General features: G+C 39.9%; 1 protein-coding gene across 2 annotated transcripts in view; it reads right to left on the bottom strand.

Annotated features, from left to right (window-relative positions):
• The window catches only part of RELCH (RAB11 binding and LisH domain, coiled-coil and HEAT repeat containing), a 447,561-nt gene that overhangs the window by 31,711 nt on the left and 401,976 nt on the right, over positions 1 to 13,874 (bottom strand). For both annotated transcript variants that reach the window (XM_030203226.1, XM_030203234.1), the window contains exon 28: positions 2,528 to 2,598. In XM_030203226.1, coding sequence (XP_030059086.1) covers positions 2,528 to 2,598 — 71 coding nt within the window. The remainder of the gene's footprint in view (positions 1 to 2,527; positions 2,599 to 13,874) is intronic.

The raw sequence follows: 13,874 nt of genomic DNA, 5'->3' as shown, positions 1-13,874 counted from the left end.
AGCATCTACAACTTTCAGAAACAGATCTCTTAGAACTAGGATATATTCTATCCTGGAGCGTGTAAAATGAGTGAAGTTCCTCTTCAGGGAGTGGAGAACTCGCTACAACATGCCGGGACCTCAAGAGTCAAAAAGTAAGGGGATCCCATTGGAACTATCAATTTTCTCTGTTTTATAGGTTTTATCTAATAAGGAATCTGCCACTTTGTTAAAGTCCCCTGCAATAATCTTAAGGACATCATCAAATGTCTGTGGGTGATTTATCAAAGAAAAGTAAAATTTCTTGTATACATTGGATGCATATAAACATTGCATAAGAGTAAGTGTCTTGCTACCATCATATCTGCCAATATGTATCGGCCCTCCTTGTCTATGATTGTGCTCTTGTTTCTCTACCATAAGGCTTTTTCAAAATAAAATAATAACCCCTGCTTTTTCAGAGACCACTGGCGCCTCATTGTACTCTGCAACCCATTTTTTCAGCTTAGTAAGCTCTGAAGAGTCTAAATGTATTTCCTGCAAAAATACTATAGAAGCTTTTGCCTATTAAGAGCCTGTAAGATTTTCTGCCATCGGGTGTTGTTGAGGACAGCCCACTGATGTCATCCAGGTCTTTCCCAGAGCATCAAGGGGTTGGCATCTCTGTGGTACATGGCCAAAGGGGCGTGTCCTAAGGGGAACACTCTACCCCTTTGGAGTACCGAAGAGTTCTGTCCGGGGGAGCTTCTTTTTTTTATTTTTTTTTTTACAGGTTTGGAAATCATTATTATGGGGAAACAAAAGGGCTGTTAAGCCCAAGGTTTCTACCCTAGTTAAAAGTGGTCCAATGGATAAGCACAAAGTCCCTGTAGGGACGAAGAATCATCTTGGTGCACAGATACTGTCTGCCTCTGATATCACTGAGTCCCCCAGAGAGAACGCTTCCCCTCCATTAATTTCTCTAGTAGCAGGGGATTCCCAACAGGTATCTCCATTACCCCTGGTGTCTCAGCAGGATTTTGCTGCACTGCCTCATTTGCTTTTTCAAAGCTTCTTGAAATTATTAAGGTGATGAACTCTTGTGTAGGGGCCCCAGTTGAGGAAACAGCTACGGAGATTATTCTGAAAGATATTTGGAAGTTAACTCATGAATGGAAAGGATCTGGTACAGCTCAGACAGCAGCTTTCTCTGAACAGGTGGTTACTAAAATGGCTAATGTGGATGCTAATTTGTTGACTTTGGATAAGCAAGTTTCAGGGATTCAAACTCAGGTTGCGACTCTGCAGGCTTCTTCATGTTCTTTTGTGAAAATTATTGTATGTTGCATTTAAAAATGGAAATGTTGGAGAACACCCGCAGGGCTTGCAACCTTCGCTTTCTGAATTATACTCAAGATATATTACTATCTCTGGAGATTCTCCATAGAAAATACTTTACGAAGATCCTAGACCTTTTTAACGCTGAAACTATTTTGTTAATTGTTATTATTTGCTTGTTAAGAAGCTGCTCCTGATTAACCAACAGCAGGCAGACCAAATCTAAAATATAAGTACATCACATCTAGCCCCCTGCCTCCTTCCAACTCTCTGGGTCAACCAGTCAAGAAATTAATCAGATCTGTCTGACAAGATCTGCCTGTAGTAAAACCATGCTGTCTCAGGGCCTGCAAATCCACTGGATTCTGGAAGTTTTTGTTTAGGAAAGTATGTTTATAAATACAAAAATAAATATACAGAAATAATGCCTCTGCATCTGGTCACATCTCAAAAAGAATACAGCAGTACTAATAATAAATGCAAAGAGGAGCAACAAACATAATTAAGGGGATTGAACACCTACGTTAGAAAGAAAGGCTAAACAGATTACAGCTCTTCAACTAGATGTTGTCTGAGAGAAGACAAATGTATAAAACTGTGTAGTATGGAACAGTGGTGTAAGCCAGGAATTTTAAACAGGAGGAGTCTCATGAATCTCCCTCCCCCTGTACTTTAAAATCACCTCCAGTCTTTTCCCAGGCAGCGTCAACACCACGTCTCTCTCTGAACCATCGCGCCCTTCAAAAAACAGGAAGTTGCATGAGAAGGGGAGCAAGAAAGACAGCTCCGGTGCAGGCTGCCTATGAGTACTGCTGCCCAGGCGAAGACTGGAGGTGATTTTAAGGCACTGGGGGGGGGGGGGGGGGGGGGGGGGGGGGGGGGGGGAACTGCAAGAACATTGCTGGGCTGGGAAGGGAGAGATACGGCAGGTTTTGTGCTTTGGCCTTTTTGTTTTTTGGTCCATTAAAAAAAAAAATAAAAAAAAACCTGAATAAGTGCAAAACATAGAATATCAAGCCACTGGGATGTAGGAGGAGCCAGCTTTTTTTTATCAGACTGGTCCCCCAGACATCTCAGGAGAACAATGGGGCACCCTAGATGGCACTTCTGTGCAGTTCATAAAAATGCTCCTTTGCTCCCTAAATGTCTGTTTTTCAACCTAGATATGCTGTATAAAATTATTTTCTATATCTAGTCATCCAAAATATTAATAAAATAACATCTTACTTACCCCTGTGGCTCTTGAACAGTCCTATTTTCCACCTTCTGTTCACATTCCTTTATCATAGAGCTTAAAATAACCTAGAGGACCATACATAAACCGAAATGACAAGTACCATAAATGTCAGGCAATACAATTGAAAATATTACTGAAAGCACAACACAGGCAGTAAATAACTTTAAGTGTTTAAGTATTGTAAACAGTTTAGAAACTGAATATAGTAAAGCCATCGTTATAGTTTGAATATAACCCTTTTCAATAGAATTTAATTTGGCAATTGTAGTACAGTTAACTCTCAAGGAGTTTCAAGTAGATTACATCAAACTATATCAATATAAAATAGTGTGAAACATAATTCAAGTATATTATCATTATAACTAAAACAAATCTGTAACAAAATTGAAATATAGATATAATACAAAGACAGAAAAGTGGGGGCTGATCTACAATGAATCATCAATATAACAGTAAAATGCATGCCACACAACCAAGATTTCAAACAGTGATTAATTCCAACATTACCTATGTAAGTAAGCATCAAGCCATACAGAATTTCCCTATCCTTGAATATGACTACACATGGTCAGAGATAGTGGGTTATGTCCCCTTAACATCAGATGGAGGCAGAGGAAAAAAATTAGTTTGAATTGTATTCTGGCATAAATTGGTAGCCAGTATAGCTCAACAAGATTAGGAGCTGTTCTCTTCATTGGGAACCTTCCAAAACCAACTTAGCTGCAGCATTTTGCAAATGAGATATTAGTCTACCATACAGACAAATGTTACTATAATCCAGCTGTGAGATAACAATAGTTTGCAACACTTGTTTCAAACTATACTCTAAAATAAATGACATGATTTATCACAGTAGCTTGAAGTTACAAATCCATCCCTAGCAACCAAAGCCGCATCATCATCCATGGTAAGTGCAGAATCTATAAAAGTCCCCGAGTCATTAATTGCTGTATATAAGTGTATTTTTGTCCAAAATAGGTTAGGATCATCTTTAGGACATGTTTTATCCTGGATTAATTTTCAAACAATTATCAGTCATCCATCTTTCAACATGGGCACAACACATGAATCCATCAGAAGACTGTCTCCTGGAATGGAAAAATATCACCAGCATACCAAAAGAAAAGAAATCTAATATCCATTTTACGTGGGCAGATCCAAAGGAACGGAAGATAATATTAAACAGAACTGTGAAGAGTTTAGCAGGAAATGGAATACTGAAAATAGGCGATAGGCTTGAGCATTGTTTTATGCCAAGGCAGGTAATTATGGAACAGGATTTAGCACTATTTAACACAGCTAGTTTGGAAAACAGTTCTTCTGTAATGCTTTTATTGATAAAAACTGTTAACCACTGTACAACTCTCAATGGTAATTAGAAATTGATTTTCTTTAAGAGGCAGTATGGGTCAAGAGTTTCAAAATCTGGGAACACAACCTGAACAAACAATATGTTACAGAACATCTCATCTAGCTTTACAAATTCAAATAGTTTTCTTTTCTTTTTGCCAAACCCCAATCAACCACACAGTATTAATATTATAAGCAGTCTGTGGTAATTTTGAAGATATACCCCTCTCATTCTACAGCAGGCCACCTAAATGTAAGTGCCATTTATGCGCTTAAATTTATAGAATATTGTCATCCAGACGTGCAAATGTACTCTTACGTGCATAAATGGCAGTATCACGCCTAAGTGCTACTCTGTAATTATGCACTAAAATGGCTTAGTGCATATTAAGAGGAGTGTTCACTGGGGTTGTGCACTGGAATGGTACAGGTAAGGCTGACACTTATGTTATATCAATTTTTATATTCTACCATAACCTGTACAGTTCAGGGTGGATTACAGAAAAAGAGAACTAAACCAATATGTTCAGTAATTACATTATACTGAGACTACAAAACCACAAAATCTAATACACTAATAGACTGCATAATGATTCATATCATTAAAAGAGTTTGAAAGACCACATTTTACAAAAAACAACACTTTCAATGTTTTCGAAAACTCAAATGTCTTCAAGCCCTAAGTGATACAGGTAACCCATTCCATATTGATACCATTTGATATTATATTTATTTATTTATTGCATTTGTATCCCACATTTTCCCACCTATTTGCAGGCTCAATGTGGCTTACAGAGTTTTGTTATGACAGTCATTCCAGGATATCAGATACAATTGGTAGTGTACAAAGATTAAGTAGGGAAAGAGAGAAGGAAAGTGTTTGGCAGGTTAGTATAGAAGGTGGACTTTCATAACTGGGTGGGTTGGTGAGGTAATTTTGTAAGGCTATGGGTTCTCTTTGTAGGCCTTGTTGAAGAGATGAGTCTTCAGTGATTTGCGAAAGATAGTTATTTCGTCAATAGTTTTCAAGGCTGTAGGTAATGCATTCCACAATTATAAAGATGCAGAATGATGTTTACTTAACTTCAATTTAGTTACTTCCGGAAAACATAATAAAAACTGGTCCCTAGTAATATACCTCAAAGTGGCACCATAAAGCAAAATTAAAAATTGCATCACATAGGTAGGAGCCTCACCAGTCAAGATTTATACATGCAATTTACAGAAGACTGTAATTTGAGCATGTAAATGTCACATTTAGGTGTGCCCATATATGCTGAATACCTGGTATAAATTTGTGCATCTACATTTTGGCACACAAATGCCAACTTACACTACTACTCCATAAGAACATGTATGCACTTAAGTGTCCTTCTAGAAAAGGTTTACTGCCTGAGGTAGCTGGGCAGCTAAATGGACACAGTTATAGAATCACCTCCATAGTGCGAGGATAATTTTGATCTGGAATGATAGTATCAGATCAGTATTACTCATCTAACTAGCCTAATGGTTGGAGCAGCAGTGGACAGACCAGGGAAGCCCTGTTCAAATGCTACTGCAGCTCCACGTGATCTATAGCAAGTCATTTAAACCTCCATTGCCTCAGGAACAACCACAGATTGTAAGCCCTTTGGGGGCAGGGAGGTTACCTACTGTATCTGATTGCAACTTGTTTTGAGCTACACCTGAAAAACGAAATACAAAATTACAGGCCTCAAATTTGACCACAGGGCCCAATCATTGCTCAGATGTTCACCAATACCTTCTCATTAGCAATTGATTTCTACTCTACCATGTCCTTGAAAGAGCAAATTAGGCTATGAACCAGGGGCGTAGCCAGACAACAGATTTTGGGTGGGCCTAGGCAAGAAATGGGTGAGCACCAAGTGTTCTTCCCAACCCCCACCAGAAAAATATCTGAGCTGGTGGGAAAACGCTTCTTTCCACCTTGGCAGTCTGCAGTAGGCATGTGCTGAAAACTGAGCATGCACAGGTGCCAGTATTGTGGAGAGCAGCATTTTAATTACTATCATGGAGGTGTTTTCAGCTGGTGGAGCTTGGGATCCCCACCAGCTACCGCTAAATGTGTGCTACTGTTGGGTGGGCCTGAGCCCTGGCCCACCTGTGGCTACGCCACTGCTATGAACACCAAACTATCAATAATCTAAAACTAGTTGGCCCCTTTGCAAGAAATCTCCATCACTATAAATAGATGTAAGAATGCTCTCCTGCCCTATATTCATTCAAGACAAGGAGTTTACTGATTGCTGTTTGGTGTCCAAACCGCTTGGGAAATGAGCAACTGCCCTTCTATTCTTTTCCCTTCCCATGAGTTTTAGATTACTAATGTGAGTAGTCACTCTTCTGTTTTAATGGTGTTCCTTTTCACCACTCTAGGAATTTTAGTTATGTAAACTGCACTGACCTGGTTACAGAAATTGAGGTATTACATGCATGTTTTATAAACAACCTTGTCACATATTTCAAGGTCACTCAAATATCTTTGGTAAGAGAAGTTTAAAACATTTTCACTCAAATACCTCCTCTATCTAAATGATTTTCAGTTACAAAATTTTGAAAGAAATCTCTTGATATTATTCTATATTACACACTCATGAATAAAGTTTCTATGGCAGGATTTATTAGATCACAATCAAAACAAAAAAACAAAAAGAGAATAAGTGATTCCAGGACTTTTATCACAATATGTGATTGTGATTTAATAAATCTCACAAATCAGAGAAAGTGACATTTACTCTTACTTGATAATTTCCTTATCCTTGAATCTGACTAGACACGTTCAGAGATAGTGGGTTATGTCCCCTTAACATCAGATGGAGGCGGGGAGGGGGGGGGAAGAAGATTCTAATGTCATCACCAATATAATAAGTAGTGCAGCCAGGATCCTGGCAGTATGATGTCAAAGCTATGATTAGTAGTAGAAACAGATAAAATATGTGAGGACAACTCCCCCCCCCCCCCCAAATATTTGTTTGGGATAACGCTGAAGAACATGAAACTATTTGAAAACTAGTAGCATACAAAGACCCAAAGACTATCCCAAACCCTCAGTCTTTCAAGGTTGGGTTCTGAACTGGTCTAGCAGGATTCAATTAAAGGAAATCATCATGTAAGAGTAAATTTCATATTCCTTATCATCCTGCTAGATCAGGACAGACCAGTGGGATGTACCAAAGCTTATCCCTTGGGGGAAGGGGGGGGGGGAACAAGGACAAAGTTACTGTCAACCCCAGCCCAGACATCATCCTTATAATACCTGACAAGTGAATGTAGCATCGACCAAATCGCTACCCTACAAATATTCTCTGAAGACACTACTCTGGCTTCTTCCAAAGAAACCACTTGAGTTCTCATTAACTAGGCATAGACAGTTTTCAGGTATACTTTATGATTTAAGAATGTATGCGGCTTCAATTGCTGCCTTGATTCTACATGCCAGAGATAGAAGCTGATTAACTGTTACCTGGGCCTCTAAAAAGTGATCAGATTTGCAAAAGGAAATAGTAACTTCCAGATAACAGGTGCAGGTCCTGCGAGTATCCAGTTTATGCAGAGTGATACCTAATCCTCCTTTGGAAGACTTCTGGAAAGAAGGAAGAGTAACCACCTAATTCACATGAAGCAGTTACCACTTTTGACAGAAGAGAGGGAACTGTACAAATGGTAACAGAATGTACTGAAAAAGACTCAAAAAGAGGCCTAGCAAAGAACAGCAGCACCAAAATGAATATCCTGCTTCTTCAGTAGTCACTGGATCAAGATACATTTTGAGTTACTTAAATATTAATTTCAAGAGCTTGAAGAATTTTATGATTTAGAATTAATGCTCTGAACTTTTTAATTGTTTTTGTTCAACCAATAGCTTAATATATATTATATATAAATATATCTTTGTATGGTTTGGTGAAACGTTTGTGTATAGTAGGTACTAGAGGGATGCCCCTCAATAGGGTGTTGTGGAAAAGCCCACTAAGCTAGTTGCTTCCTGAGAAAAGCCAAAAGTAGGAGGAAAGGGGGAAAAGAAAGGGGAGCAGACAGAAATAAAGCATCAGTTTTCCCTAAGAAAGGGGAGAGAAACCAAGAAAAATTGTCCTTACTTATAAAATAATCCTGTCAGGTTCCTGGAAACTACATGAGGCAGAAACAGCATAAGATCTTGGAGGATGGGGTAGGAAGGAAGCAAAAACCAGGAAGCTAGCCAAACACATAGCTTGGGAAATAATGGCAAGAATCCTGGGAGCTGTAACATGGACTGATCCATGTAGGTCAGCAAAGTAGTTATCAACTGCCTTGCAGAAAGCTTGGGAAATGAGGATATGCCTCCATGCCTATTACAGCTGAGCAGATTGGTCATTAGAGCATCCAGTTGTAGGAGAGTGTGGCTGATCCTGTGCACAAAGTTAGCCCAATATTAAGAAGCTCTGGCCACAGAGAGAGGAGAAGCCCCAGGACTCATACAGCAGCCTGCAGAGGAAAAGGGGGGACTTGAAGAAAAGCAGTACCCCAGGAGGCAGGTACTGTCTACAGCAAGCTTGTCCAACCTTTTTCTATCAGGGGCCACATTTTATATTTTGGAACATTTGGAGGGCCAAAGCATGCACTATTGTATTTTGCTGCATATTTCTTCAAGTAGTGGCAAAATATAGCGGTGCATTTTCCCCTTCCTAGTCTTCACCCAGTCTTTCTTAGTCTCACACAGACATATGTACCCCCCTCACCCCAGCCTTCACATAATCTCTTTCTATGTAGACCCCCCCCCTTTCCTGGCTTCAGCTGCAGAAGAAATAGTGGTATTCCTGCTTCCCCACTGCGACACAGCTGTCTGCAAGCTTGGCCCATCTGGTGCTGGAAGTTTAGGTTGGTCTTGTGAGACTTGAAACAAGACCAACCCAAACTTCCATTACCACATGGATCAAGCTTACAGAGAGCTGAGTTGTGGCGGGGAAGCAGGAATCCTGCTGTAAGTATCACAAGAGTTGCTAAGCTTCCAAGGGCCAGAAAAAAGCACTTGGTGGCCGGACTGGCCCATGGGCCGTAGGTTGGACAAGCCTGGTCTACAAGAAGCCAGGAAAAACTGAGAAACAGTTGCTCTTTCAGAAATGCTCTTGGGGGGGGGGGGGGGGGGGGGGGGAGAAAGCTAGGAGCAAAACCACCCCTGGAGAAGTACATATGAGGCATGGAAGTAAAGGCAGCTGGAAAGAGAAATTAAAACACAGAAAAGGGTTGGAAGGTAAATTCTTCATTGAAGAAGTGCACTGTTTGCACAGAAGGAGGAGGGCTTGGAGTTAAGCTATCCATAGAGAAAGGGGAAGGAAAGGTTTATAAGCTGACCTTCAGGAGATAGCAACTGGGAATGCAAGCTTAAGAAGGGGTTTTAACTCTGTGGTTAAAAACTTGTGTGGAAGATTACTGGGGCAAGGTGTTAATGTCTGATATTGAAGAAAAATAGTGCAGACTAATAAAATAAAGTTGCAAATTAGGTATCCTCATATCTTCTGAAATTAAGGGAAAATGTTTTCCTGGAGCAGTTATACCCTGTGAAAACATCAAATTGAATGGGGTGAGCTTCCCATTGGAAGTTTCCTTGAAGGGTCTGGATATCATCATTAATACAACACTATCTTTTGTTTTACAGATTAACCAAAAAAGTGGAATAAAGATTCAGGAAACTAACAGAAGTCCAATATCTTCAATAAAATAAAAAGGTTTATTCTCCACTAAAACTCACATACCTTTTTATTTTATTGAAGATATTGAACTTCCGGCAGTTTCTTGGAACCTTTTTCTACTTTTTTGGTTGCTTGCACATTCATACATTTTTCATCATAGCTTAATATTTGTTAATCTCTTCATTATCCAACATTCATTCATATCTGTCCATTGTTCAACTAAATACAGTGCGATACTGGGCAGAACGGGCTGGGAATATGAGATGTCTAGTCCAAATTAAGGTATAGGGATGGTTGGGGGGACATGAGGTTATAAATATTGAATTTTTCTTTTTAGTTCAGGGGGTCATAAGAACCAAGACCCTGTGGCAAAGGAAGGGGTTATGTTATGGGGTTAAAGGGGTGGGAGGAGGACAGGGGATCTTTGCTGATGATGAATGTATGATTTGCCTTGTTTTACTGGCTATAGATTTTTCTGTCCCATAATCTCAATAATAATGTTCAAATATAAGGAGTCAGTTTTAACAAAAAGACCACTGACACATTGTTGATTGGGGAAATAGTAGCTTTATTGTTGAGATAGAATAGATTTAATTTTTACAATGTACATCAGGCGTTTATAGACAAGAAGCAACATGGGGCACTGTTCCCTCTAAACTAAGTGGGAGTCCTCCAACTGCATTCCTGCCAGTGGGGGGTGGTGCTTCAGTATTGTTTTGAATTGCTAGGGATAGACAGGTTCCCTGGAAACCTAAGAGATTGCCTGTCTCTCACTATTGAACATGGGATAGTGAAACAGATCCCCCACTGGGAGGACTCCTGCTCAGTTTAAAAAGAACAGTGCACAGGGGACAGGTAGTTTTCATAGGGTTATCTGACAGTATCAATATTGGTATGTTGATCAAATTCTGTTTATTGTCAATGGTTGGATTCTTTTGTTGATAACGTTGGCCTTGATTACCAATAAAAAATTGTTTAAATTAAGGACACTGTGCTAGTACTCACTTCATTTCTTAATCCTACAGGCACCATTAAAACCAAACTACATAGTAACATAGTAAATGACAGCAGATAAAGACCTGTGCAGTCCATCCAGTCTGCCCAACAAGATAAACTCATTTTACATGGTATGTGATACGTATACCCGAGTTTGATTTGTCCTTGCCACTCTCAGGGCATAGACCGTAGAAGTCTGCCCAGCACTGGTTTTGCTTTCCAATTACCGGTGTTTAACTACTGTTAAGTGAGAGCAGATGAAGGTTTTGGTCACATCTTTTGCTACTTGAAAAATGAAGTGCATTCAGTTAACCTAAAAAAAACCCCCCATCACCATCATCAAGGGCATTCTGTAAAATTTGAGTTTTATTGAAAAGAAAACTAAAGCCAGTCAAAAATGCTTTCAGGTATAACCATGAATTGGTGCCAAAGCAGGCTGTTATAACCTTTAGACTCACCCTAAATAAATACTAAAAAATAAAAGGCTAGTTCTATCTAAGCTGTGTTCCAGACAAAACATACATTAACGTCACCACACTTGACACTGATATGAAAGCATGTAAATGTAAAGTGTTGTTTTTCTCAGTCTCATGAAAACTGCAGTTAGAGCAGTTATGCAAATCCCTTATGAAATATTGACTAGCAATGCAAACAAATTCTAGCTTCAGCACAAGCACAGTGACAGCGAGTTGGCAAGAATTTTTCACCTGGAGCTGTCATTAGGTTTTGACTTGGATGGAGGCCATAACTTTCTTCTAATTATTTTTATTCAGCTACTTTAGGAAATATTAGAACATATGCACATACTATTATGAACTGAAGAATCAATGACAGTCCCATATGAAGAAGTAATCCATTGTAGAACACTAATTCCACTGTTGCGAATTTGCATATTTTCTGCAAGGAATGTGTGGGTATTCTTTTTCAGGGACTGAATCACCTCTGGAAGATTGGTCCTTCACTAGGAACAAAGCATCTGAATATTCTTATCTAGTGCGTAACTGTCGTATAAAGGGGATATTTTACTGCTATTTGGTGTGCAGAGGTGGTGTCAGCCACTTCATTATTGGAGTCAGATATGTCTTTGGCTGTTTTCTGTCAGCCACACTGTTTTATTTGGCTTAGTGTAAGCAAGTCCTACTAATTTTCATTGTACCCACATACCTTCTGTTACTTCCTAAGGGATGAAAATGTAATTTGTTTTCCTTCCATGAAAATTTATAAGAGTTGTGCCACCTTTTATTTTACTTCAAATACATTTCTGCAACTGTTTTAATGGGTCAGGAAAAAGCTTGGTAACGGCTTTAGTGCAGGAGTAATTTTTCAATGCTTTTCAAAACAAAGTCAATTGGCATAGCACTTTTATAATTGAAAGTGACTTTGGCAGTGTCTACCTCCTGAGCAAATATATGCACCTACCAATACCAAAAAGGCATGCAACCTCCCTACATTCATATATCATTCGCATAATCACTCACTCCAGGTTAGCAGGACCTGAATTATACACTCAAATTCCAGTACTCACGCCCATCATTTACAAACCATCAAACACTGTCATAAAAAAACACAGGGCCCTGACGATCCAAAACATAAGAAAAGGAAGAAAGAAAAAAAATGGAGGGAAGGAACCAAACCATGAGTCAGAATTCTAGGAGTAATATCCAATATCAGTTAACAAAAACAGTGGCTTCAAGATGAAGAAAGAAACCTAACACTGCAGTATTTTGACAAAACATTGGCTTTATCAGGGGTCCTAAAGTGAAGTACTCTAAAAACATGTACTTAACCACACATCAATGCACATTTTACTAGAATGCTGAAAAAGTGAAGATACTTACTTGTAGCAGGTATTCTTCGAGGACAGCAGGCTGATCATTCTCACAAATGGGTCGACGATCTGCGTCGGCCCGGAAACTGGCATAATGTATAGCAAAAAGAAAAAAAGTTTTGCTAGAGCCTTCCTGCCAGTCGCGCTACTCAGTTTTATCCAAAAACATAAATGAAAGTAAAGAAACAACTCCAAGGGGAGGTGGGCGGGATTGTGAGAATGATCAGTCTGTTGTCCTCGGAGAATACCTGCTACAAGTAAGTATCTCTGCTTTCTCCGAGGACAAGCAGACTGTATCATACTCACAAGTGGGGAATCCCTAGCATCCAGGCTCACCCCAAACAACAAACACTGGTCAATTGGGTCTCGCAATGGCGAGGACATAACGTAGATTAACCTGAAACTATATACAAACTAGCTGAGAATGCAGCCTGGAACAGAATAAAATGGGCCTAGGAGGGTGGAGTTCGATTCTAAACCCCAAACAGATTCTGCAACACTGATTACCCAAACTGACTGTAACATCGGCTATCCTGCTCAAGGCAGTAGTGAGATGTGAATGTGTGGACTGAAGACCAAGTTGCAGCTTTGCAAATCTCTTCAATGGAGGCTGATTTCAAGTGGGCTACCGACGCAACCATGGCTCTGACATTATGAGCCGTGACATGGCCCTCTAGAGTCAGCCCAGCTTGGGAATAAGCGAAGAAAATGTAATCTGCTAGCCAACTGGAAATGGTGCATTTACTGATGCTGACTCCCCTCCTGTTGGGATCAAAGGAGACAAACAAATGGGCGGATTGTCTGAAGGGCTTCGTCTGCTCCACGTAAAAGGTCAACACTTTCTTGCAGTCCAAGGTGTGCAAGCTGCTTTTGACAATTTGGGCACGAAGATGGGGAAAAAAAAATGTTGGCAAGACAATTGACTGGTTCAGATGGAACTCCGACACCACCTTCGGCAGGAACTTAGGGTGTATGAGGAGGACTACTCCTGTTGTGATGAAACTTAGTATAAGGTGCATCCACTACTAAGGCCTGAAGCTCACTGACCCTACGAGCTGAAGTAACAGCCACCAAGAAAATGACCTTCCAGGTCAAGTACTTCAGATGGCAGGAATTCAGTTGCTGAAAAGGAGCTTTCATCAGCTGGGTGAGAATGACATTGAGATTCCATGACACTGGGTTTGACAGGGGGCATTGACAAAAGCAAACCTCTCATGAAGCGAACTAAAGGCTGTCCAGAGATGACCTTCTACACGCTGATAAGCATTAATTGCATTAAGATGAACCCTTACAGAGTTGGTCTTGAAACCAGACTCTGATAAGTGTAGAATGTATTCAAGCAAGGTCTGTGTAGGACAAGAAAGGGGATCTATGGTCTTGCTGTCACACCAGATGGCAAACCTCATCCATTTAAAAGAGTAACACCTCTTAGTGGAATCTTTCCTGGAAGCCAGCAAGACCCAGGAGACACCCTCCA

Source organism: Microcaecilia unicolor, chromosome 1 (genome assembly GCF_901765095.1).
Source record: "Microcaecilia unicolor chromosome 1, aMicUni1.1, whole genome shotgun sequence".
In the NCBI taxonomy this organism is placed as follows: Eukaryota; Metazoa; Chordata; class Amphibia; order Gymnophiona; family Siphonopidae; genus Microcaecilia; species Microcaecilia unicolor.
Note: the sequence above shows the minus strand (reverse complement) of the source record. Positions and strands in the feature narration are given on the sequence as shown.